The sequence below is a fragment of the Aquarana catesbeiana genome, linkage group LG08, assembly GCF_042186555.1.
Source record: "Aquarana catesbeiana isolate 2022-GZ linkage group LG08, ASM4218655v1, whole genome shotgun sequence".
Taxonomy (NCBI): domain Eukaryota; kingdom Metazoa; phylum Chordata; class Amphibia; order Anura; family Ranidae; genus Aquarana; species Aquarana catesbeiana.
In genome coordinates, this window is record NC_133331.1 from 306166082 (window position 1) to 306193958 (window position 27877).

The following is a 27877-nucleotide window of genomic DNA, read 5'->3' on the forward strand; positions in this document are numbered from 1 at the left end:
GGAGAGAGCAGTACGGAGGGTCCACCTAGATCCCCCATCATCTGATAAACACATAGAAACAATGTATTCAGTCAGTGTGTGTGTTTCCTACAGATGGGTCCAGTAATGGGAACCCACCAGAGAGATGTCCACGTCCTCTGTATTCCCGGGATTCCTCACAGGAAGATCACACCATCCCTCACCATCATCAGGTAGATGCATCTAAGCTATGGGAGGACATTCTTCTATGTGATCTCCTGTTTCTTTTTAAAAATGCATTCCATCATCTTTGGGGTTTAGGGTGAAGAACTGAAAGCCATAAAAGTTGAGGTTAAAGAGGAAGAAGAAGAGAGGTTGGTGAGTGGAGATCAGCAGTCTATGGAGAAGGGGGAGATGATTATGGAAAGTAAACGGGAGGAATCTTCTCTATATATAGACACAAGTAAGTAATACACACTAAATGTTGAAACCGTTTCCCATTTGTGTTTTTACATTGTTAAGCCTGAGACAGGTAGGGATATTTTTATGGATATTGGTCCAACTTGGATAAATTAACCATGTGTCGTACCTGTGGGATACTTTTGGAAGATGGAAAGGCTCGCGCCCTAGCCTAGCAGCTACCCTGCTGCTTATTGGACAGGGCTCTAGGCATGGGCACTATTTAGAGAAGACTTTGTATTTTCTCAATAAATTCAAAGTGTTCTCTGATTGGACAAAGTAGAGATTGTGACATCACTGCCCCAGAACTTATGACACCACCCGCTTTTTTCAACATGAGCTGGATATGATAAGTACAGCATGTAAAGGTCCATCTCTTTTTTCCTTAAACCCTAATTTTGCTCAATATAACGTCAGGTTCCAAACAAACGAGGAACAGATTCTGTACACCATATGAAAGGTCCATCCCCATTCCTCAATTTAAGGTCGTGTTCTCAACAAATGAGGAGGAGATACTGTACACCATATGAAAGGTCCATCTCCATTCCTCAATGTAATGTCATGTTCCCAACAAATGAAGAGGAGATACTGTACACCATATGAACGGTCCATCTCCATTCCTCAATATAATGTCATGTTCCCAAGAAATTAGGAGATACTGTACACCATATGAAAGGTCCATCTCCGTTCCTCAGTATAACGTCATGTTCCCAACAAATGAGGAGGAGATACTGTACACCATATGAAAGGTCCATCCCCATTCCTCAAAATAACGTCATGTTCCCAACAAAGGAGGAGGAGATACTGTACACCATGTGAAAGGTCCATCTCCATTGCTCAATATAACTTCATGTTCTCAACAAAGGAGGAGGAGATACTGTACACCATATGAAAGGTCCATCTCCATTCCTCAATATAATGTCATGTTCCCAACAAATGAGGAGGAGATACTGTACATCATATGAAAAGGTCCATCTCCATTCCTCAATATAATGTCTTGTTCCCAACAAATGAGGAGGAGATACTGTACACCATATGAAAGGTCCAACTCCATCTCTCAATATAACGTAACGTTCCCAACAAATGAGGTGGAGATACTGATGAAAGGTCCGTCGTAAGTAGCATATGTTGTCATGCCCCAAGGAATACACATCTCCATTCTGACAGACCAATATCATTAATGCACAAACTCCGTCACCCAGTATGGTTTGGATGTATTCTATCTGTGCACTCAATCACATAGCAAAGCTCTGTCCCAACACATATGACTATTGAATAGAAGACATGATGACTACTTCTATAATCTTCTAATATTTATTTTAAAACTTCTTTCCAACAGATGGGAACTATGCTCCTAATAGGAATATCTCAGAGGGACATCCTATTTTATCTCCAGATCACAATGCCGAAGATAACGGCATCACGCCATCTTCTCCAGGAGTAGATTCCAGTACTCATAATATATATCACAGACCTCACCATCTACCACCATCAATGGATCCATCTTATCCCGATGAATCTTCAGATACTACACATACCATTCCTTCAGATATCCATATAAGACCTCAGAGTACAGATACAACAGATACATCTCATCCCAGGGAATCTTCTTCAGGCCATGGAAGAGTTCTCATTGCTGATGGTCCTTTCTCATGTTCAGAGTCCGGGAAAGGTTTCACCCAAGCAGGAGACCTTCTTAACCTAAGTAGTCACAAGGTTGTGCGTCCTTTTTCCTGTTCCTTGTGTGGGAAATCTTTCTCTCAGAAAAGTGCGCTTGCTAGACACCATAAAAGCCACACAGGTGAGCGTCCCTATTCATGTTCAAAGTGCGGGAAAAGTTTTGCTGAGAAAGGAAACCTCCTCATACACCAGAGAATTCACACAGGCGAGCGTCCTTATTCGTGTTCTTTGTGCGGGAAAAGTTACGGGGTGAAAAATTTGCTCATTCTACACCAGAAAACTCACACTGGGGAGCGTCCTTTCTCCTGTTCGGAGTGCGGGAAAACGTTCGTCGAGAAAGGAAAACTTCTGATACACATGAGGAGCCACACTGGTGAGCGTCCCTATTCATGTTCAGACTGCGGGAAATGTTTTTCTGAGAAAGGCAACCTTCTTATACACCAGAGAATTCACACGGGGGAGCGTCCTTTTTCATGCTCGGAGTGCGGGAAATGTTTCGTTCTGAAAAATATACTTGTGAGACACCTTAAAATTCACACGGAGGAGCGCCCTTTCTCGTGTTTAGAGTGCGGGAAAAGCTTTATTGAAAAAGCAAAACTCCAGTTACACCAGAGAGGTCACACGGGCGAGCGTCCTTTTCCGTGTTCGGAGTGCGAGAAATGTTTCGCTGAGAAAGGAAAACTTCTTATACATCAGAGGGTTCACACGGGCGAGCGACCTTATTCGTGTTCAGAGTGCGGGAAACGTTTTACTCAAAATGGAAGCCTTGTTAAACACCTGAGAATTCACTATCGGAAGGACGGTATTTCGTGAACAGAGTGCGGGAATTGTTTTAAACTGAAAGGTAATCTAAATAAATATCAGATTAAATATGCCTGCTGAGCATTAGATAGGGGAAACTGTTTAGTCCACGGAACAAAAATATTATAAAAATGACAAATGGAAATGAGCGCGGGCGAATCTCCATAAAACGAAACTAAAACTATACGGATGGCCAAGTTTGGTAGAATACAGACAACGTTTTTTTCGTAGATCTGCTGCACATCATCGCTCGCTTTAGAAGCTGGACTTTTATTTTTTGATCCATTCAGATGAGTAAAATGGGATATATTTTTTACTTTCAATTATGAAAATATTTAAATTCAAGCTTTTGATTTATTATGTAATAATCATGAATCTTATTTTGTAAAATAAAACCACAAAGTTCTATACAAGGTTCTGTTCTGAATCTCGCTTTTTTTTTTACAATTGACCATAATTCTTAGACCAGGGATAGGCAACCTTTCGGAGATTGAGATCTACATGGACAACATGGAGGAGAGCAAAGATCCCTGGGGGGTTGGGGGGCTGCACCCTTTAAAAAACAAACCCCCCCTGCTGTAGTGACCTGTACTTCCCACAAAACAGTGTCCCCTGCCCTCCTTCACTTCACATCACTCCCCCCCCCCTCCCACTGTAATGTCCCGTACTCTCCCAAAACAGTGTCCTCTGCCCCCCTTTACAGCACTCCCCCCCCCATTGTAATGTCCCATACCCCCCCAAAACAGTGTCCTCTGCCCCCCTTTACATCACTCCACCCCCATTGTAATGTCCTGTACCCCCCCAAAACAGTGTCCTCTGCCCCCCTTTACATCACTCCTCCCCCATTGTAATGTCCCGTACCCCCCCAAAACAGTGTCCTCTGCCCCCCTTTACATCACCCCCCCCCATTGTAATGTCCTGTACCCCCCCAAAACAGTGTCTCCTGCCCTCCTTCACATCACCCCCCCCCCACTGTAATATCCCGTACCCTCCTAAAACAGTGTCCTCTGCCCCCCTTTGCATCACTCCCCCCCCACTGTAATGTCCCGTACCTCCCACAAAGCAGTGTGCTCTGCCCCCCTTTACATCACTCCCCCCCCCCAACTGCAGTGTCCCGTACCCCCCGAAAACAGTGTCCTCTGTCCCCCTTTACATTAATCCTCCCCCATTGTAATGTCCCGTACCCCCCCAAAACAGTGTCCCCTGCCCTATTTCACATCCCCCCACTGTAATATCCCGTACCCTCCTAAAACAGTGCCCTCTGCCCCCCTTTACATCACTCCCCCCCCACTGTAATGTCCCGTACCCCCCCAAAACTGTCCTTTGCCCCTCTTCACATCATCCCCCCCCCCCCATAGCAGTGTCCTCTGCCCTTTATAAAATTTCCTCTGCCCCGTAAAGCAGTGTCTTCTGCCCCCTTCACATCACCTGCCTCCCACTGTATTGTCCTCTGCCCCTTCACATCACCCCCCCCCCCCAATAGCAGTGTCCTCTGCCCTTCATAAAGTTTCCTCTGCCCCTTCACATCACTCCCTCCCACTGTATTGTCCTCTGCCCGCTTCACATCACCCGCCTCCACTGTTGTGTCCTGTACCCTGCCGAAACAGTGTCCTCTGCCCCCCTTTACATCACTCCCCCCACTGTAGTGTCCCGTACCCCCCCAAAACAGTGTCATCTGCCCCCCCTTTACATCACTCCCCCCACTGTAGTGTCCCGTACCCCCCCAAAACAGTACCCTCCGCCCCCCTTTACATCACTCCCCCCACTGTAGTGTCCCATACCCCCCCAAAACAGTGTCCTCTGCCCCCCTTTACATCACTCCCCACTGTAGTGTCCCGTACCCCTCAAAACAGTGTCCTCTGCTCCCCCTTACATCACTCCCCCCACTGTAGTGTCCCGTACCCCCCCAAAACAGTGTCCTCTGCCCCCCCTTCACATCACTCCCCCCACTGTAGTGTCCTGTACCCCCCCAAAACAGTGTCCTCTGCCCCCCTTTACATCACTTCCCCCCACTGTAGTGTCCTGTACCCCCCAAAACAGTGTCCTCTGCCCCCTTTACATCACTCCCCCTACTGTAGTGTCCCATACCCCCCCAAAACAGTGTCCTCTGCCCCCCTTCACATTACTCCCCCCACTGTAGTGTCCTGTCCCCCCCCCCCAAAACAGTGTCCTCTGCCCCCCTTACATCACTCCCCCCACTGTAGTGTCCTGTCCCCCTTCCAAAACAGTATCCTCTGCCCCCCTTTACATCACTCCCCCCACTGTAATGTTCTGTACCCCCCCCCCCAAAACAGTGTCCTCTGCCCCTCTTTACATCACCCCCCCCCCCCCCCACACTGTAGTGTCCCGTACACAATTTACTTTGGTTGGCAACAGAAACATCTTATGGTAATTATACTGTATCAGTCATTTTACATCTATTGATTCGGCTGATATCAAAATATGATGTATCTCTGGCAAGGACTTCTCCATCCTGATCAATAATATTAATTACCTTTATTTCTGTCACAGTTTTGGGGTTGACTGAGAAGGAGGGCCAGAAAATAGTTTTTTTTTTTTTTTTTTTAGGTAGTTACCATAATTATCCTTGGCTCCTCACAATGGTATAATGCTCACCCAAGTGTTCTGTTACGAGTCTGTGCTGCGGGGGGCTCAATGGAAAAGGACAAGTCAGGGGCTGTTCTGTGAGGGTAGAGCCGGAGACAACCTGTAGTATGGTGACACGGGGAGGAGCCCAGGAATCTTACGGCAACTAAATTAAAAAAAAATTGTGTTCTGTATACTATACTATTTATATATACTATGCTTTTTTTTTTTTTTAGTTTTGAAAATGTTTTTTCAGTTTATTTTTTTCACTCTTTAGTTTTTCTTATGTATGCATTTTAAAACAAGGCTCATCAAAAAAAAATGAATTATGGTTTGGGTTTTAACTTGGGTGTTACATAAACAATAAAAGTAAAGAGTGGACCAAGAAACATTGGAGCTGATTCTACGTATTGTCGGTGGAACGCAGATATCGAGTAGAGACAGGAAGTGATGTCCGAGTATAAACAGGAAGTTCTGGGTGAGAGGTGATTTGGGAGGAAGTAGAGAGGAGACATTGCTGGAACTGGCAGAAGAGGAGGTAATAAGATCTTATTTTATATTTACACCCAGTAATCCCCCCGTCATGTCCGTCCTCTTCCTCCATAGTCACTGTGATGTCTTTTATCTTCAGCAGATGATGATTCACACGCAAAGATATATAATTAGAGTTATAAACTCTAAAAAAAAAAAATTCTTGTTCAGAGTTTATAGACCGGATACTTCCTAAATATAGAACCATTTATCCAACTGTCCATCCAGAGCCTCTGGTTTATAGACCGGATACTTCCTAAATATAGAACCATTTATCCAACTGTCCATCTAGAGCCTCTGGTTTATAGACCGGATACATCCTAAATATAGAACCATTTATCCAACTGTCCATCCAGAGCCTCTGGTTTATAGACCAGATACATCCTAAATATAGAACCATTTATCCAACTGTCCATCCAGAGCCCCTGGTTTATAGACCAGATACATCCTAAATATAGAACCATTTATCCAACTGTCCATCCAGAGCCTCTGGTTTATAGACCGGATACTTGCTAAATATAGAGCCATTTATCCAACTGTCCATCCAGAGCCTCTGGTCTATAGACCAGATACATCCTAAATAAAGAACCATTTATCCAACTGTCCATCCAGAGCCTCTGGTTTATAGACCCGATACATCCTAAATATAGAACCAATCATCCAACTGTCCATCCAGAGCCTCTGGTTTATAGACCGGATACATCCTAAATATAGAACCATTTATCCAACTGTCCATCCAGAGCCTCTGGTTTATAAACCAGATACATCCTAAATAAAGAACCATTTATCCAACTGTCCATCCAGAGCCTCTGGTTTATAGATCAGATACATCCTAAATATAGAACCATTTATCCAACTGTCCATCCAGAGCCTCTGGTTTATAGACCGGATACATCCTAAATATAGAATTATTTATCCAACTGTCCATCCAGAGCCTCTGGTTTAAAGTACATACACTGCAAACCAGTGGCAGCTGGTGGTATATTTTTTTGGAGGGGGCGGCGAACAGTAAACCCACAGTCACACCCCACCTCCGGTTGGGTCACCCGCATACTGGGTGAATCCGGTATTCTCTATGAAACTAATATTTACCAGGTAGTACTTCCTTGTTAATATCACAAGCTTTTTGAGATGTCCATATTATGGAGGAACTCTGTGCAAACATTATTCCTCCCAGTACAGTGCAGATAATTCTCAGTTTGTTAATCATCTACAGAGAGAAGTGTCCTGTATGGATCACATGAGGATGGAGGAGGACCAGGATCTCTGTATCACAAAGATATTAGACCTCATTATGGAGATCATCTACCTACTGACTGGAGAGGTGAGGAGGATTCTGGGAGGTCACATGACATCACTCTTATCTCTATTTATAAAATATCTGTGACTAAAGAATTATGGATTTTGAGAGTGTACAATAGTTGTTACTGTCAACTTTTTAAAGGATTATGAAATGGTGAAGAAGGCTTCTGGTGGGCAATTGCCATACAACTATCAACATGGGACATCCCTCAGCAGTGTGCCTCCACCGTATTTCCGGAAACCAAAGGAAAAACGCAAGCAAAAAATTATAGAAGCCGCCAAGAAGATGATGGAGCTGCTGACAGGAGAGGTGAGCGGTGCTGGGAATTCTGGGACATTATCCAGTAACAGACAAGGGATGTGTCTGGATGGTGACTGTATCATTGTGTGTGTCAGGTTCCTATAAGGTGTCAGGATGTCACTGTCTATTTCTCCATGGAGGAGTGGGAGTATTTAGAAGGACACAAGGATCTCTACAAGGACGTCATGATGGACATTCAGCCGCCCCTCACATCACCAGGTAAGAGGAGACTTTATTGTAAAGGAGAGAGCAGTACTGAGGGTCCACCTAGATCCCCCATCATCTGATAAACACATAGAAACAATGTATTCAGTCAGTGTGTGTGTTTCCTACAGATGGATCCAGTAATGGGAACCCACCAGAGAGATCTCCCCGTCCTCTGTATTCCCAGGATTCCACACAGGAAGGTCACACCATCCCTCACCATCATCAGGTAGGTGGGGAGAACGCAAAAGTTACCTAAACTGAAAGAGATGAAGTTCTTTTATTTATTATTTTGTTCTTGATGCTCACATCTAAAGATGTTACTTTCAAACATGAAATTTGTTTAGCATAATTTACAGGTAGATGTGAAAGTTGAGGTTAAAGAAGAAGAAGAAGAAGAGAAGCATGTGAGGGCTGATCATCAGCATACGGAAAAGGCTGGGGTGATGGCGACAGTTAAAGAAGAGAAACCTCTAGATATCAATACAGGTAAATAACCATCATTACATGCAAACTTATATTGGTGTAAGATACACTACTGATTGCCTAAAGTAATTCTTAATTAATTAACACAATCCTTTTGTTTAGCTGTTGTATTGTCTCTTTTCTGTTGTCATGTCATGTTCCCAACAAATGAGGAGGAGGTACTGTACATCATAAGAAAGCTCCATCTCCATTCCTCAATATAACGTCATGTTCCCAACAAATGAGGAGGAGATACTGTACACCATATGAAAGGTCCATCTCCATTCCTCAATATAATGTCATGTTCCCAACAAATGAGGAGGAGATACTGTACACCATATAAAAGGTCCATTTCCGTTCCTCAGTATAACGTCATGTTCCCAACAAATGAGGAGGAGATACTGTACACCATATGAAAGGTCCATCTCCATTCCTCAATAGTGTCATGTTCCCAGCAGATACTGTACACCAGTGTTTCTCAACTCCAGTCCTCAAGGCGCCCCAACAGGTTATGTTTTCAGGCTTCCCATTATTTCGCACAGGTGATTTGATTCGTTTCACTGCCTTAGTAATTACCACAGCCCTTTCATCTGAGGGAAATCCCGAAAACATGACCTGTTGGGGCGCCTTGAGGACTGGAGTTGAGAAACACTGCTGTATACACCATACAGGTGGTCCATCTCCGTTCCTCAAAATAACATTGTGTTCCCAAAAAATGAGGAGGAGATACTGTACACCATATGAAAGGTCCATCTCCATTCCTCAATGGAACATTATGTTCCTGACAAATGAGGAGGAGATACTGTACACCACATGAAAGGTCCATCTCCATTCCTCAATATAACGTCATGTTCCCAACAAAGGAGGAGGAGATACTGTACACCATATGAAAGGTCCATCTCCATTCCTCAATATAACGTCATCTTCCCAACAAATGAGGAGGAGATACTGTACACCATATGAAAGGTCCATCTCCATTCCTCAATATAATGTCATGTTCCCAACAAATGAGGAGGAGATACTGTACATCATATGAAAGGTCCATCTCCATTCCTCAATATAATGTCATGTTCCCAACAAAGGAGGAGGAGATACTGTACACCATATGAAAGGTCCATCTCCATTCCTCAATGGAACATTATGTTCCTGACAAATGAGGAGGAGATACTGTACACCATATGAAAGGTCCATCTCCATTCCTCAATATAACGTCATGTTCCCAACAAATGAGGGGGAGATACTGTACACCATATGAAAGGTCCATCTCCATTCCTCAATATAACGTCATGTTCCCAACAAATGAGGAGGAGATACTGTACACCATATGAAAGGTCCATCTCCATTCCTCAATATAAGGTCATGTTCCCAACAAATTAGGAGGAGATTCTGTACACCATATGAAAGGTCCATCTCCATTCCTCAATATAATGTCATGTTCCCAACAAATGAGGAGGAGATACTGTACACCATATGAAAGGTCGACCCTGGTTCCTCAAAATAACAACATGTGCCCAACAAATGAGGAGGAGGTACTGTATGTACACCATATAAAAGTTCCATCTCCATTCCTCAATATAATTTGATCAGATTTTTTTCTCCCTATATTAGTGTTATAAATGTGCTAGATCAACATACATGAATCCTGACTGCAAAATATGAGAAATGTAACATTTTATAAACTTCTTTACCAACAGATGGACATGATGTCCTCAATACCTCAGAGAAGCATTCTATCTTAACTCCAGAACTTAAAGCAGAAGATAATGGTATTACTCAATGTTCTCCAGGAGAAAACCCCGATTTTCGTAATCTATGTTATACACTTTCCTGTGTAGATAGATTGATGGATTCTTCCAATCATGACCAATCTTCCGAGATATCACATCCACATTATGGTGCTAATAAAATAGCTGATATAGATAATCCTCAGAAATCTCCTACTGTTACACATAAGGGTGATGAGATATTTCGATGCCCTGAGTACAACAAATGTGTTAGGAAGAAGACAACTCCTCTTCCACAAACAGTTGATGGGAAATCTTTAAAAAGTAATGGACACCAAGAAAGTCAGACTGATGAAGGCTCTTTTCCCTGTCCTGAGTGCGGGAAATGTTTCACTCAGAAGGAAGACCTTCTTTCCCACCAGGAAACCCATGTAGACAATCGCCCTTTTCCATGTTCGGAGTGTGACAAACGTTTTCTGCATAAAAAAAGCCTGAATGCCCATTTCAAGCTGCACTCTGGCAAAAAGATCTCTTGTCCCGAATGTGGGAAATGTTTCATACAGAAAAGCCAACTGGTTTATCATCGGAGATATCACACCGGAGAGCGTCCTTTCTCCTGCTCAGAGTGCGGGAAATGTTTTGTACAGAAGAGTCACCTCTCGAGTCACCAGAGATTCCACACCGGAGTGTGTCCTTTTTCCTGTTCGGATTGCGGGAAACGCTTCATGAAGAACGCCGACCTTCGTAAACACCAGATAAGGCACTCAGAAGAGCGTCCTTTTCCTTGTCCCGACTGCAAGAAATGTTTCAAAGATAAATTTGACCTCCTTAAGCACAGTGTGGTTCACAGAGGCGAACGTCCTTTCTCGTGCTCAGAGTGCGGAAAAAGTTTCACTCGGAAAGGAGACCTTCGTAAACACCAGACAGTTCACACAGACAGTCGTTCTTTTCCATGTCCAGAGTGCGAAAGGTGTTTTTTCCGCAAAGAAAACCTCCTGAAACACCAGAAAATTCACACGGGGGAGCGTGCTCATTCCTGTCCTGAGTGCGGGAAAAGTTTCATTTGGAAAAAAGATTTTCTTAAACATCAGACAGTTCACACTGGTAAGCTTCCTTTCTCCTGTCCAGAGTGCGGAAAATGCTTTTTTCGCAAAGATAATTTCCTTAGGCACCAAAAAATTCACACAGGCGAGGTTCCTTATTTATGTTCAGAGTGCGGGAGGTGTTTCACACAGAAAGCAGTTCTTCTCAAACACCAAAGAATTCACACGGGCGAGCGTCCTTTCTCTTGTATGGAGTGCGGGAAATGTTTCATTCAGAAATGGGACCTTCTTACACACCAGAGAAGTCACACAGGGGAGCGCCCTTACTCTTGTTCAGAGTGTGGGAAATGTTTCTCCCGGAAGGGAAACCTTCTTACACATCAGAGACGCCACTCTCGGAAGGGCCCCTTTTCGTGCTCGGAGTGCCAGAAAAGTTTTAAACATATAGGAAATCTATATAGACATCAGAGGGTACACACAGCTGCTGATTTTGTTGGGGACTGTTCAAAGAACGAAAAAAATGGATTGGAAAGAAAACTGGTGGGCTGAGGCTGCCGTTGGCTTCTTCTTTCCTTGGAGACTCCAGTGGTGAGATCTGACTTCTACACTTCCTGTCTCTCTTCTTGACCACATCGGGGTGTCCTCATTTTCTTCTTTTTCTTGGAGAATCCAGTGTTGAGATCTGACATCTACAGTTCATGGCTCTCTTTTCGCTCACATCGGGGTGTACTTGTTTTCTTCTTTTTCTTGGAGACCCCAGTGGTGAGATCTGACTTCTACACTTCCGGGTTCTCCTCTCACCCACATCGAGGTGTCCTCATTTTCTTCTTTTCCTCTGAGACTCCAGTGGTGTGATCCGAATTCTACACTTCCTGGTGCTCTTCTCTTCCACATTGGGGTGTCCTCATTTTCTTCTTTTCTTTGGAGACTCCAGTGGTGTGATCTGACATCTACAGTTCCTGGCTCTCTTTTCGCTCACATCGGGGTGTACTCGTTTTCTTCTTTTTCTTGGAGACCCCAGTGGTGTGATATGACTTCTACACTTCCTGGTTCTCTTCTCACCCACATCGGGGTGTCCTCATTTTCTTCTTTTTTTCTTGGAGACTCCAGTGGTGAGATCTGACATCTACAGTTCCTGGCTCTCTTTTCATCCACATCGGGGTGTTCTCATTTTCTTCCTGTCCTTGGAGACTTCAGTGGTGAGATCTGAGACTTTTACACTTTCTGGTTCTCTTCTCTTCCACATCGGGCTGTCCTCATTTTCTTCTTTTTTTTCTTGGAGACTTCAGTGGTGAGATCCAACTTCTACACTTCCAGGTTCTCCTCTCACCCACATCGGGGTGTCCTCATTTTCTTCTTTTCCTTGGAGATTTCAGTGGTGAGATCTGACTTCTACACTTCCTGGTTTTCCTCTCTTCCACATCGAGGTGTCCTCATTTTCTTCTTTTCCTCTGAGACTCCAGTGGTGTGATCCGACTTCTACACTTCCTGGTGCTCTTCTCTTCCACATTGGGGTGTCCTCATTTTCTTCTTTTCTTTGGAGACTCCAGTGTTGTGATCTGACATCTACAGTTCCTGGCTCGCTTTTCGCTCACATCGGGGTGTCCTCGTTTTCTTCTTTTTCTTGGAGACTCCAGTGGTGAGATCTGACATCTACAGTTCCTGGCTCTCTTTTCACCCACATCGGGGTGTTCTCATTTTCTTCCTGTCCTTGGTGACTTCAGTGGTGAGATCTGACTTTTACACTTTCTGGTTCTCTTCTCTTCCACATCGGGCTGTCCTCATTTTCTCTTTTTTTCTTGGAGACTTCAGTGGTGAGATCCAACTTCTACACTTCCAGGTTCTCCTCTCACCCACATCGGGGTGTCCTTATTTTCTTCTTTTCTTTGGAGACTCCAGTGGTGTGATTTGACTTCTACACTTCCTGGTTCTCTTCTCATCTACATTGCGGTGTCCTCATTTCCTTCTTTTTGCATTTCTAACCACTTGAATGTCAGGCTTTTTCTGGCACTTTTTTGTTTACAAGTTTAAATCGGAATTGTTTGCTAGAAAATTACTCATAACCCCCCAAAAATGCTGCGGCCGAAACGCGTTAGCTCATATGGACTCTGTCATTGCTGGTGCGCTTTATTAAAGTTAACTAAGGTAGACGCATCGAGTGGCTGGCTTTTTGTTTAATTGCAACCCCCAAACATTATACTTTTTTTTTTTTTGCCTAGGGAATAAAATGTTTATTTTTTTACATGTTATTTGCGCAGCGGTTTTACAAACGCATTTTTTTGGGGGTGAAAAAAAATACACTTTAATGAATTAAAGAAAAAAACGAAACACATTGGTTACCCCAATTTTTTTGTATAACGTGAAAGATGATGTTATGCCGAGTAAATAGATACCTAACATGTCATGCTTTAAAATTGCGCAAGCTCGTGGAATGGTGACAAACGACGGTACTTAAAAATCTCCATAGGCGACGCTTTAAACGCTATTACAGGTTACCTAATTAGAGTTACAGAGGAGGTCTAGCGCTAGAATTATTGCTCTCACTCTAACTTTCATGGTGACACCTCGCATGTGTGGTTCGAATACTGTTTACATAGGCGCGCACAAATTACGAGCAAAAGATCAAAAAATTCATAAAGATAACACTTCCGTAACACCACCAACCTCGGATTCTCCACGGGAGGGAGGCAGAAGTAGCTGGCTTTCTATCGCCCAGCTAATGCGTAATCCTTAATAAATCTGATGCATTTTATTATTATACAAGATCTGATTTAGATTCGAAGTTTGAATTATTGTGTGTTATTTATACCAATTTCCTAAAATAAATAATAATTATAATAATAAATTTCTACACTTTACAATATCCTGAGTCTGAGTCCTTTTTTTTTTTTCTTTTTTTCTTCCAATTTCTACAATAATATATGTGAATACTTTATTTTATTTGACCAGTTTACAGGGTAAATACTACATCTTGCGACAACAAACTATTAGTCCAGCGACACATAGGCCAAAAACAAATTACATTTAACCACTTACAGACCGTAAAATTTCCCCCTTAAGGACCAGGCACTTTTTTGCAATACGGCATTGCGTGGCTTTAACTGACAATGGCGCGGTCGTGCGACCCAAACAAAATTGACGTCCTTTTTTCCCCATAAATGGAGCTTTCTTTCAGTGGTATTTGATCACCTCTGCAATTTTTATTTTTTGCGCTATAAATAAAAAAGATCGACAATTTTGAAAAAAAGTTAACTTTTTGCTATAATAAATATCCAAAAAAAATATTTTTTTATAATTAAAAAAGGTCTTCATCAGACAATTTTGAAAAAAAAGCAATATTTTTTACTTGTTGCTATAATAAATATCCCCAAAAAATATATAAAAAAAAAAAAAAATTTCTTTCTTAGTTTAGGCCAATATGTATTCTCCATATTTTTGGTAAAAAAAAAAAAAAAAAAAAAAAAAAAACGCAAAAAATGTATTTTGATTGGTTTGCGCAAAGTTATAGCGTCTACAAAATAGGGGATAGATTTATGGCATTTTTTTACTAACCACTTCAGCCCCGGAAGAATTTACCCCCTTTCTGAGCACTTTAGCGATACGGCACAGCGTCGCTTTAACTGACAATTTCCCACAAATAGAGCTTTCTTTTGGTGGTATTTGATCACCTCTGCGGTTTTTATTTTTTGCGCTATAAACAAAAAAAGAAGAGCGACAATTTTGAAAAAAAAGCAATATTTTTTACTTTTTACTATAATAAATATCCCCCAAAAAAATATATAAAAAAAAACTAATTTCTTTCTCAGTTTAGGCCGATATGTATTCTTCTACATATTTAGGGTAAAACAAACAAAAACAAAAACAAAAAAAAAAAAAAATCGCAATAAACGTATATTGATTGGTTTACGCAATAGTTATAGCGTCTACAAAATAGGGGATAGTTTTATGGCATTTTTACTATACATTTTTTTTTTTTTTTTTATTAGTAATGGCGGCGATCTGCGATTTTTATCGTGACATTATGGCGGACACATCGGACACTTTTGACACTATTTTGGGACCATTGTCATTTATACAGTGATCAGTGCTATAAAAATTCACTGATTACTGTGTAAATGACAATGGCAGGGAAGGGGTTAAACACTAGGGGGCGATCAAGGGGTTAAGTGTGTCCTAGGGAGTGAATCTAACTGTGGGGGGGATGGGCTACCACTGACATGACAGCGATCACTGCTCCCGATGACAGGGAGCAGTAGATCTTTGTCATATCACTAGGCAGAACAGGGAAATGCCTTGTTTACATAGGCATCTCCCCGTTATGGCGCTCCCTGTCACTATCGCGGGCCCCCGGCGGACATCGACCCCGTGGGCACAGTCACGGAGTACGCGGCGGGCAGGGCCATACCCTCTGCAGGAACGACAAACTGATTCCAAAGCCCCCAGGTCTTAGAGTATTTTTCCTGTTGACCTTGCACAGTGAGCACTAGATCTTCCATTTGATTGATCTCCTCTATCCTCTTTAGCCAACTTTAGCCAACCCGCTATAGATGGCGGTGTTTATTTCTTCCAGTAGAGTGGGATGCAGGACTTTTTTTATAAAGTGAAATGGTGGATACATGTAGCAGGAAGAAGGTCGGATCATCAGGAATCTTGTGTTCGGTGAATTTTTGAGTGATTTGCCTGACTGTGGTCCAGAAGTGGGGTAACTGAGGGCATGACCAAAAACTACAAATTTAATTCAAATACTTACCGTAATTTTCCTTACCTGACGAGCTCCATGGCAGCACAGCTGGGTATAGGCTCCGCCCCCCCATGCCTCCAGGACTTAACTCATATAAATTTGAGCCCACCTACAGCCTCGGCATTCTGTAATTAGTCCTACCAAGCTGGCTGGGATCTGTGCTGCCATGGAAAACAAAGAATTGAATTCAAATACTTACTGTAATTTTCCTTTCCTGATGAGCTCTATGGCAGCACAGATCCCACCCAGCTTGGTAGGACTAGTTACAGAACACCGAGGCTGTAGGTGGGCTCAAATTTATATGATTTCAGTCCTGGAAGCATGGGGGGGGGGGGGGGGTGGAGCCTATATCGAGCTGTGCTAACATGGAGCAGTCAGGAAATATATGGAGCAGAGTTCCTCTGCCCCCTTGGCATCTCCAGCAAAGATCAGCTGTGGCGGGATAAAAATATATGGAGCCAAGTTCCTCTGTCCCCCCTTGGCATCTCCAGCAAAGATCAGCTGTAGCGGGATAAAAATGTATAGAGCCAAGTTCTTCTGTCCCCCTTGACATCTCCAGCAAAGATCAGTTGTGGCGGGATAAAAATATATGAAGCAGAGTTCCTCTGTCCTCTCTTGGCATCTCCAGCAAAGATCAGCTGTGGTGGGGTAAAAATATATGGAGCAGAGTTCCTCTGCCCCCCTTGGCATGTCCAGCAAAGATCAGCTGTGGCGGAATAAAAATGTATGGAGCCGAGTTCCTCTGTCCCCCTTGGCATCTCCAGCAAAGAATAGCTGTGGCAGGATAAAAATATATGGAGCAGAGTTCCTCTGTCTCCCTTGGCATCTCCAGCAGAGATCAGCCGTGGTGGGGTAAAAATATATGGAGCAGAGTTCCTCTGTCCCCCCTTGGCATCTCCAGCAAAGATCAGCTATGGTGGGGTAAAAATATATGGAGCAGAGTTCCTCTGTCTCCCTTGGCATCTCCAACAGAGATCAGCCGTGGCGGGATAAAAATATATGGAGCAGAGTTCTTCTGTCCCCCTTGGCATCTCCAGCAGAGATCAGCCGTGGTGGGATAAAAATGTATGGAGCAGAGTTCCTCTGTTCCCCCTTGGCATCTCCAGCAAAGATCAGCTGTGGCGGGATAATATCTGTGTAGTAGGTGGGGCGTAAGGTACCACCTAGTCAAAAGTTTATAATTGGTCTCTTGGATTTTCGTACAGACCAATGATTTTGAGGAGAATCTGAGCATGTACTGCAGTTGGGTAGGCATAAATGTGCGCTTCAATTCCTGTTCCCATTTGTCTATGAATGGTAATTGTGGTTGTTTAGCTGAGGGCAGTTTAAGAGGTTATATGTTTTAGATAGGACACGTGGAAGGACTGTCTTCATCTGAAGCAATATTCTTCCCAGGTTGTCAGAGAGAGGTCAAAACGCTCAGGGTGTGGTAAAGGGTTGAGAAAATGTCGTAATTGGCAAGCAGCCCAAAAGGGAAGTTTAAAGGGGCCCGTGGCACTCATCAACATTTCCAAAGGAGGGCCACTGCCCCGCTGTTATGAAATGGGGTGCCCAAGTCCGACCCTCCTGCTGTAAGGTCCTGGACAGATGGGGATCAAGACTGGGAGGGAACTGTGGGCTCCCTATTATAGGGAACTGGGGGGACTCCAGCGAGCTTATTCAAAGAGTGAGTATTTAAAGATCGCTAAAAATCTGCGATTTTTAGCAATCATTGCGGCGGACAGATCAGACACTTTTGACACTTTTTTGGGACCATTGACATTTATACAGCGATCAGTGCTATAAAAATGCACTGATTACTGTGTAAATGTCACTGGCAGGGAAGGGGTTAACACTAGGGGGGGGGGCGATCAAGGGGTTAAATGTGTTCCCTGGGAGGTGTATCTAACTGTGGGGGGATGGGACTGACTGGAGGAGGAGGAGGAGAGATCTCTGTTCTTAATCACTAGGAACAGCAGATCTCTCTCTCCTCCCCTGTCAGAACAGGGATCTCTCTGTTTACATTGACAGATCCCCGTTCTGGCTATCTGTGGAGCGATCGCGGGTGGCCGGTGGACATCGCGGCCGCCAGTCATGCCCATCGGGTCCCCCACCGTGCACCGCGTGCGCGCACGCCTACTATGGCTCTTAAAGGAGCCGACGTACAGCTACGTCGATTCGCGGGAAGGAGCCGACCTGCCGCCGTATAACGACGGAGGCTGGTCGGCAAGTGGTTAAAGTGATTCTAAAGGCTGAAGGTTCTCTAACAACAAGCCCCGTTTGTCTTCGGAACTCTTCCTCCTCGTTGGCTGAGACAGCAGAGGGAGCCCATTAGCTCCTACTGCTGTTAATCACAGCCAGTGAGCCAATAAGAAAAGAGCGAGGGGAGGGAGGGGTGCGGGTCGAGCCACAGCTCTATATGTCTTATCGTGCCCCAAGGGCAAGCAGCTTTCTCTGGGGGCACTGCTCGAGGGGGCAGAGCCAGGAGCGCCGACGAGGGACACGAAAAGAAGAGGATTGGGGCGGAAAAAAAAAAAACGAAGCTTTACTACCACTTTAACCGCTTGACCAACCTTATACAGTAAATGTACAGCGACAAAGCGGCTTCCCAGGGCAGAATCACGTACCTAGTATGTGATCCCGCACGTCCGGGTCTGGGGCGTGCATGCACATCGCCGGCGACCCACTCCCGCTGTGACTGGACACAGCAGGAGCCAATCAGCGGGTTTGGCAGACGCGACGTCTGCCGGGACCCCACCAATCATTCGGGACACAGGCAGAACGCCGATCTAAACGCCGATGTAAACAAGGCAAAGCGCAAAAGTTTCCCGACTGTCCACCGCAATATCACAGTCCCACTATAAGTCGCTGATCACCACCATTACTAGAAAATGTATTTATTCCGATTCAGAAACTTCCGAAATACACCGATCAGCCATAACATTATGCCCACCCACCTAAATATTAAGTATGGACCCCTCTTGCTAAAACAGCCCTGACCATTGAGGCATGGACACCAAAGTGACATCCACTTAAATGGCACGACCCAAGGTTTTCCAGCAGAACATTGCCCAAAGGATCACCCTGCCTCTGCCGACTTGACTTCTTATACCGCATCCTGGTGCCATCCCTTCCCCAGGTAAGTGACGCACCCGGCCATCCACATGACGTAAAAGAAAGAGTGATTCATTAGACCAGGCCACCTTCCATTGCTCCGTAGTGCAGTTCTGATCTTCATGTGACCATTGTAGAAGCTTTTGGCTGTGGACATGAGTCACCATAGGCTTCATAGCCCCATACACAACAAACTGCGATGCCCTTTTTTTTCTTTTTTTCTGCTTTCACCACATCAACTTCATGGACAACATGTTCACTTGCTGCCCAATGTATCCCACCAATTTTCAGATGCCATTGTAACAAAATAGTCCCTTTACCTGTCAGTGGTCATAATGTTATGGCTGACCGGTGTATAATAATCTCTGATATTGGTACAACCCATCCTGTACTGCGTGCATATGGCCCAACTTTCTGAGATAGGAAAACAAAGCGTCTATGTTGCATGGGATGGGAAAACAACAATGCCTCCAACTTTTCCTTAGGCCTCGGGGGACTCTAACTCTTCCTTGGGCCTCGGGGGACTCCAACTCTTCCTTGGGCCTCGGGGGACTCCAACTCTTCCTTGGGCCTCGGGGGACTCCAACTCTTCCTTGGGCCTCGGGGGACTCCAACTCTTCCTTGGGCCTCGGGGGACTCCAACTCTTCCTTGGGCCTCGGGGGACTCCAACTCTTCCTTGGGCCTCGGGGGACTCCAACTCTTCCTTGGGCCTCGGGGGACTCCAACTCTTCCTTGGGCCTCGGGGGACTCCAACTCTTCCTTGGGCCTCGGGGGACTCCAACTCTTCCTTGGGCCTCGGGGGACTCCAACTCTTCCTTGGGCCTCGGGGGACTCTAACTCTTCCTTAGGCTTCGGGGGGCTTCTAACTCTTCCTTAGGCCTCGGGGGCCTCTAACTCTTCCTTAGGCCTCAGGGTCCTCTAACTCTTCCTTAGGCCTCAGGGGCTTCTAACTCTTCCTTAGGCCTCGGGGGCTTCTAACTCTTCCTTAGGCCTCGGGGGCTTCTAACTCTTCTTCAGTTCATGGTTGATTTTGAGATTGTCTGAAAGAAGATACCACTAAGTTCATGGCTGTTACCTCAGGAGTTCCCACCTTCAAACTCCCCTCTTGGGATCGGCGGTAGCGAGATGTCACTCACCTCTCAGCTGTTACCTCAGGAGTTCCCGCCTTCCTTCTCCTCTTCTGGGATTGGCTGGAGGAAGATACCACTCAGTTCATGGCTGTTACCTCAGGAGTTCCCGCCTTCAAGCTCCTCTCTTGAGACTGGCTGGAGGAAGATACCACTCAGTTCATGGCTGTTACCTCAGGAGTTCCCGCCTTCAAGCTCCTCTCTTGAGATTGGCTGGAGGACGATACCACTCAGTTCATGGTTGTTACTTCAGGAGTTCCCGCCTTCAAGCTCCTCTCTTGAGATTGCAACAAAAGAGAGATTCGCCCTTGGGACTTAAAATGAGGTGGGCACCATTTGGCCAAAAAGCATCATAACAGTAATTGAAGTACTTGAAGTATAAAGTATATGCGTTTATTAAAGTAAAAATCATGCATACATTATTATCATCAGCAATGGCCAATAGCATACATATGAATTGAACAATAGGTACATAAATGAGTAACAGACATGTAATACATGGGTATCTAATGTACCCTAGGAGTAAAAAAAAATGTGATACACGGGCATCTAAGGTACCCGACGCGTTTCGCGAGACCCAGCTCGCTCTTCAGGGGTTGATGCGTGTGTGGATGTACCTAAGGTGGAAGAATATAAATGGGTAGATGGTATAATGGCAGGTGTGCGTTTCCCAGAGGCGGCAGCAGGTGTCTTACCCAGGAGCTGAGGAGGCGGGGCCAAACGGGACCCCAGTGGAGCAAACCAGAGGACAGGGATGGTGCGCATGTGAGAGTGTATCCCCAAGAATCTCACTAGGTCCATGTGTAATGAAAGCTGTAGGCATAAATAAGTATAATAATGCATTAAGTACTAATGATATGTATGTGTCTCTGTATGAATAGAGAGTCTGAGCCAAAGATAGTAAGGACATAGGAGACTGAAGGGGGAGAGGAAAATGGCAGAGAATTGCCAGCAAGTGGTGAGAGTCAAAGAGACAAGAAAGAGAGAAAAGGAGTGAAAAAAGTGTAAAAAAAAAAAAAAAACAGATTAAAGCAGATTAAAGCTGAAAAAAAAAAAATGGTGACAAAAAAGCAAAAGATAAAATAAATGCTCAGAGTGAGCCATGTGCCAAGTAATGAAATGTACCTGGAGTTGGTGGAAAAAAGGTGAGTCTGGTAAGTGAGTCAACAGTAAGGATGATCTCCGGCGTGTTCGCAAGCTGCACGTGCCGAGCCCACCAGGAACTCGGCACTGCACGGCGCTAATCACAGGCAGTGAGACATTTCCCGATCTCTGCAGCCGCACATCAGGACAATGTCTCACTGCCTGTGATTAGCGCTCTGCAGTGCCGAGTTCTTGGCGGGCTCGGCACGTGCAGCTTGCAAACCCGCCGGAGATCATCCTTAATCAACAGGTGTGTGTCCTCTGTGATGCAAAGACTGGCGTCGAGGTGTAGGTGTCCCCACCCGCTCTTAGAGCAGGCGGGGACAGCTGGGGACAAGAAAACTCCTTTTCTCTCTTTCTTATCTATTTCTTTGACTCTCACCACTTGCTGGCAATTCTCTGCCATTTTCCTCTCCCCCTTCAGTCTCCTATGTCCTTACTATCTTTGGCTCAGGCTCTCTATTCAAACAGAGACATATACATATCATTAGTACTTAATGAATTATTATACTTATTTATGCCTACAGCTTTCATTACACATGGTCCTAGTGAGATTCTTGGGGACACACTCTCACATGTGCACCATCCCTGTCCTCTGGTTTGCCCCACTGGGGTCCCTTTGGCCCCGCCTCCTCAGCTCCCGGGTAAGACACCTGCTGCCGCCTCTGGGAAACGCACACCTGCCGTTTTGGCCTCATTTAGTGGTGAGTATGGGCTCCTACATCATGGCTCCCACGATCTGCAACTACTTTATCATTATTATACCATCTACCCATTTATATTCTTCCACCTTAGGTACATCCATACACGCATCAACCCCTGAAGAGCGAGCTGGGTCTCACGAAACGCGTTGGTTACCTTAGTTGCCCGTGTATCACATGTTTTTTACTCCTAGGGTACATTAGATGCCCATGTATTACATGTCTGTTACTCATTTATGTACCTATTGTTCAATTCATATGTATGCTATTCTACAATTGGCCATTGCTGATGATACTAATGTATGCATGATTTTTACTTAAATAAACGCAAATACTTTATACTTCAAATACTTCAATTACTGTTATGATGCTTTTTTAAAGTCCCAAGGCCGAATCTCTCTTTTGTTGCATATTACAGGGATGGAGGTGGGTTACCGGTGACACCAGACCTTTTCCTATTTTTTTAATATCTCTCTTGACATTGGCTGGAGGAAGATACCACTCAGTTCATGGCTGTTACCTCAGGTGTTCCCGCCTTCAAGCTCCCCTCTTGGGATCGGCGGTAGGGAGATGTCACTCACCTCACCTCACAGCTGTTACCTCAGGAGTTCCCGCCTTCCTTCTCCTCTTCTGGGATTGGCCTAGGGTTGGGGGTGTTAGTTCATGGTTGTTACCTCAGGAGTTCCCGCCTTCAAGCTCCTCTCTTGAGATTGGCTGGAGGAAGATACCACTCAGTTCATGGCTGTTACCTCAGGAGTTCTCGCCTTCGAGCTTCCTTCTTGGGATTGGTGGTAGGGAGATGTTACTCAACTCACCTCACAGCTGTTACCTCAGGAGTTCCCGCCTTCTAGCTCCCCTCTTGGGATCGGCGGTAGGGAGATGTCACTCACCTCACCTCACAGCTGTTACCTCAGGAGTTCCCACCTTCCTTCTCCTCTTCTGGGATTGGCCGGGGTGGGGGGTGTCAGTTCATGGTTGTTACCTCAGGAGTTCCCGCCTTCAAGCTCCTCTCTTGAGATTGGCTGGAGGAAGATACCACTCAGTTTATGGCTGTTACCTCAGGAGTCCTCGCCTTCGAGCTTCCTTCTTGGGATTGGCGGTAGGGAGATGTTACTCAGCTCACCTCACAGCTGTTACCTCAGGAGTTCCCGCCTGCCTTCTCCTCTTTTGGGATTGGCCGGGGGGGCGTCAGTTCATGGTTGTTACCTCAGGAGTTCCCGCCTTCAAGCTCCTCTCTTGAGATTGGCTGAAGGAAGATACCACTCAGTTCATGGCTGTTACCTCAGGAGTTCCCGCCTTCAAGCTCCCCTCTTGGGATCAGCGGTAGGGAGATGTCACTCACCTCACCTCACAGCTGTTACCTCAGGAGTTCCCGCCTTCCTTCTCCTCTTCTGGGATTGGCTCGGGGTGGGGGGGTGTCAGTTCATGGTTGTTACCTCAGGAGTTCCCGCCTTCCTTCTCTTCTGGGATTGGCTCGGGGTGGGGGTGTCAGTTCATGGTTGTTACCTCAGGAGTTCCCGCCTTCAAGCTCCTCTCTTGAGATTGGCTGGAGGAAGATACCACTCAGTTCATGGCTGTTACCTCAGGAGTTCCCGCCTTCGAGCTCCTCTTTTGGGATTGGCGGTAAGGAGATGTTACTCAGCTCACCTCACAGCTATTACCTCAGAAGTTCCTGCCTTCCTTCTACTCTTCTAGGATTTTCCTAAGGGGGGGGGGGGGTGTCAATTTACGGTTGTTACCTCAGGAGTTCCCGCTTCCCAGCTCCTCTCTTGGGATTGGCTGAAGGGAGATGTCACTCAACTCACCTCGCAGCTACCGTGTTTCCTCAAAACTCAGACTGGGTCTTATATTAATTTTAGCTACAAAAAACACGCTAGGGCTTATTTTCAGGGGATGTCCTATTTATTTATGTGGATTAAAACCTGGAATAAAACAGTAAAATGTTTTTTAAAAAGTTCCTGTGTCCCCTGTCTTCTCTCTCCCTCTCCCCTTGTCAGCATTATGAAATTCTGAAATCCTAAAACCTTGGTTAAAGTTCTTGTAAAATTATGTAATCTGTACTGTAAAGAGATTATATACAGTAATGTGAAGGGTGTCTCCTTGTGTAACTTTATTGTGGGCGCTCACGTGACCCACCGGAGCTCTTCTTCCACGCTCCAAATACTGCAGAGGGAGGGGCCCAGATCCCGCTGGCGTCAGCCCCGCTCTGAGCGCTGCAGTGGGAGGGGCTGCTGACATCAGCCGGGAGGAGAGGAGAAGATCTCCAGCAGGTCATGTGGGCGCCCAGCGGTGCTGTAAACAAGGTATTTCCCCCCAATAAAGTTACACAAGGAGACGCCCTGCACATTATGTCATTTTTTTTACAAAACGGATTACGTATATTGAAGCCATCCCCGAAAATCACGCTAGGTCTTATTTTCAGGGTAGGGCTTATTTTGGGGGAAACAGGCTATTACCTCAGAAGTTCCCGCCTTCCTTCTCCTCTTCTGGGATTAGCTGGGGGGGGGATGTCAATTTACAGTTGTTACCTCAGGAGTTCCCGCCATCAGGCTCCTCTCTTGGGATTGGCTGGAGGGAGATATCACTCAGCTCCCCTCAAAATTTTTACCTCATGAGTTCCAGCACCCGAGCTCCTCTCCTGGGATTTCCCTTTAGGACTACAGTGTCCCCATCTTCTCATGGCTCCTTCCAGCAGGATAATGCACCATATCACAAAGCTCCAATCATCTCACCGCTGGACAATGAGGTCACTGTACTCCAATGGCCTCCACACTCACCACATCTCATCCAATAAAGCACCTTTGAGATGTGGTGGAACGGGAGATTGGCATCATGGATGTGCAGCCGGCAATTCTGCAGCAACTGCGTGATGTTATCATGTCACTATGGAGCAAAATCTTTGAGGAACGTTTCCAACACCTTGTTGTATCTATGCCACCAAGAATGAAGGCAAAAGGGGGTCCAACCCGGTACTGGCAAGGTGGACCTAATAAAGTGGCCGAGGAGGGTGTGTATCACTATTACAGCCTTCATTCATTATTTATTTTTTTTTAATGTTTTTGCTTTTCGTTGTTTATTCGCTATAATAAATTCAAAAATAAAATCTAAATAAAAAAAAAAGAAAGTCAGAAAAATGGTCAATTGTTAATATAAAACGCATTTTTCCTACATAAAACACCACTCTAGGTTCTTCTATAACACTATAATCCCATTTATTGAACACTTCGGAGCCCAGGGCAATTATATCAGTCCCGAAATATAGTACATTTGTTGATATCGGAAAAAAAAAAAAAATACCTTCCATAGCTTCAACAATGTAAGGATAGGCAATTATATATATATTATGTATATTGCTCTCTTTGCAGCTGTTGCAAATAACTTCAGACGATTGTTTTGCACGTTTATGTTTGGATTGCTCTTTATGCACTTCCAGCGTGGACATTTCTTTGGCACTTGGACTTGATGGACTTGTGTCTTTTTTCAACCTCACCTACTATGTAACTGATTGATATGCAAATAAACCAAACACGGGAGGGACAACAGAAGAGGACCTGAAGGGGTTTGGCTCCAATTTAGAGACAATAGGTTAGCTAAGGGGCGTGTAGAGGACTACTATACCCCACCGAGCAACAAATTGGCCACTGCTCCAAGAGATCACATGACGTGAAAGGCCATGTGCTACCCAAGCAGCCATGTTGGATGCTGGCAGTGCCCTCAACCCAATGAGACGTTGGCCTTTTGACCATGTGACTGTGGTGGGAGGAGGGAAGAGAAAAAAAAAAATTTGGTGACCAGCCAAAGAGGCCTACAGCACAAAGAGGAAGCAGGAAGGGGGACGTTCAGAGGAGAGCGATGGCTGGTGGCAGAGAGTGGAGGCGTTGGTGGTCAGTATGTCCGTTTCTTTGTGTAGAGATTCTCCGTAATGGGATATAGTGGTCTAAGGACCTCGTACTTACCTAAGCTTGACCATAGATGGATGGAAATTCAGCCAGTTTAGCAGGGATCGGCAGAGTTGCCACCTCATCCCTTTAAACCCGAACACCTTTGAATTACACGGGTTCTGAGGCTGATTAAATGCAGATAAGGCACCAAGTGAGTTTAATTACCACCTTAATCAGCCACAGAACCTGTGTAATTAATATGTGTTCTGTTTTAAAGGGATGAGGTGGCAACCATAGATTGGCTTCTCCCAAGTGGTAGTGTTGGAAAAAATTTTCCATTCGATCTGTAGCTCTGATCTTTGTATTCCGGCTGTGGAGGAGTCCTGCTGTCCAAATACAATAAGGCAGCGGGGAGGATTCCTCCAACCACCTCACTTGTGTTGATGGGGGAATCCGATTTCCCCCCCCCCCCCTTTTTTTTTTGATTATCTGACTGGTGGGTCCAAAAATCTGATCCATCTATAGCTAACATTATAATGGCCAATGTCGTTTTTTTTTTTATTCCATAGTCATCTACGGCCAATGTTATAGAACTATAGACGTTGTAGAAGCTATCTCTATGTACAGATCTATCTATCTACACTACCAAAAGTATTGGGACACCTGCCTTTACACGCACATGAACTTTAATGGCATCCCAGTCTTAGTCCGTAGGGTTCAATATTGAGTTGGCCCACCCTCTGCAGCTATACCAGCTTCAACTCTTCTGGGAAGGCCGTCCACAAGGTTTAGGAGTGTGTCTATGGGAATGTTTGACCATTCTTCCAGAAGAGCATCTGTGAGGTCAGGCACTGATGTTGGACGAGAAGGCCTGACTCGCAGTCTCCGCTCTAATTCATCCCAAAGGTGTTCTCTCGGGTTGAGGTCAGGACTCTGTGCAGGCCAGTCAAGTTCCTCCACCCCAAATTCGCTCGTCCACATCTTTATGGACCTTGCTTTGTGTACTGGTGCTCAGTCATGTTGGAACAGGAAGGGGCCATCCCCAAACTGTTCCCACAAAGTTGGGAGCATGAAATTGTCCAAAATGTCTTGGTATGCTGACGCCTTAAGAGTTCCCTTCAGTCCAGTCAAGTTCCTCCACCCTCAAACTCGCTCATCCATGTCTTTATGCACCTTTTTCTTTGCGCACTGGTCCAAATCATTTGGGGGAGGGAAGGATTATGGTGTGGGGGTTGTTGTTCAGGGGTTGGGCTTGCCCCCCTAGTTCCAGTGAAGGGAACTCTCAAGGCGTCAGTATTCAAAGACAATTTCAGGATCCCAACTTTGTGGGAACAGTTTGGAGATGTCCCCTTCCTGTTCCTGCATGATTCTGTACCAGTGCACAAAGCAAGGTCCATAAAAACATGGATGAGCAAGTTTGAGGTGGAGGAACTTGACTTGCCTGCACAGAGTCCTGACCTCAACCTGATTTGGGTCACTTTTGGGATGAATTAGAGCGCAGACTGCCAGCCAGGCCTTCTCATCCAACATCAGTGCCTGACCTCACAAATGCGCTTCTGGAAGAATGGTTAAACGTTCCCCATAGACACACTCCTAAACCTTGTGGACAGCCTTCCCAGAAGAGTTGAAACTGCAATGGGCGGGCCAACTCAATATTGAACCCTACGGACTAAGACGCCATTAAAGTTTGTGTGTTTGTGTGTATGTATGTATGTATGGATATAAAGGCAGGTGTCCCAATACTTTTGACAATATAGTGTAGATGGGTGAAAAGCCAAGTGACCCTTGTAACCTGGATTTCCCACCAATCAGCAGAGGGCCAATTTTAAAAACCATAAAGGATAAATCTTTGAGGTTTTCTAAAGACAGCAAGCTGATGATGGTGACCGTTTGAGGGCATGTTTAATGATCTGGTTTAAGGGTCTCCAAACTTTGTAAACACAAGGCCAGTTTACTATCCTTCAAACTTTAGGGGGGCCTCACTGTGGCCAGTGGGAGAAGAAAATGTCCTGATGTCAGTAGGAGTAAACAATGCCATAGGCTTGGTGGTCAGTGGGAGTAAAAAAAAATTGCATTGTTGGAGGAACAGTGCCCCATCACTGGTGTCAGTGAGAGGAACAGTGCCCCATCCATCAC

The 27877-nt window shown here is 45.1% G+C and overlaps 1 protein-coding gene across 1 annotated transcript in view; it reads left to right on the forward strand.

Moving 5' to 3' along the window:
• The window catches only part of LOC141106900 (uncharacterized), a 153657-nt gene that overhangs the window by 119486 nt on the left and 6294 nt on the right, over positions 1-27877 (forward strand). The window contains exons 27-30 of the mRNA XM_073597829.1: positions 94-191; positions 280-421; positions 1757-2674; positions 11224-11433. Of these exons, the coding sequence (XP_073453930.1) occupies positions 94-191; positions 280-421; positions 1757-2674; positions 11224-11433 (1368 nt within the window). The remainder of the gene's footprint in view (positions 1-93; positions 192-279; positions 422-1756; positions 2675-11223; positions 11434-27877) is intronic.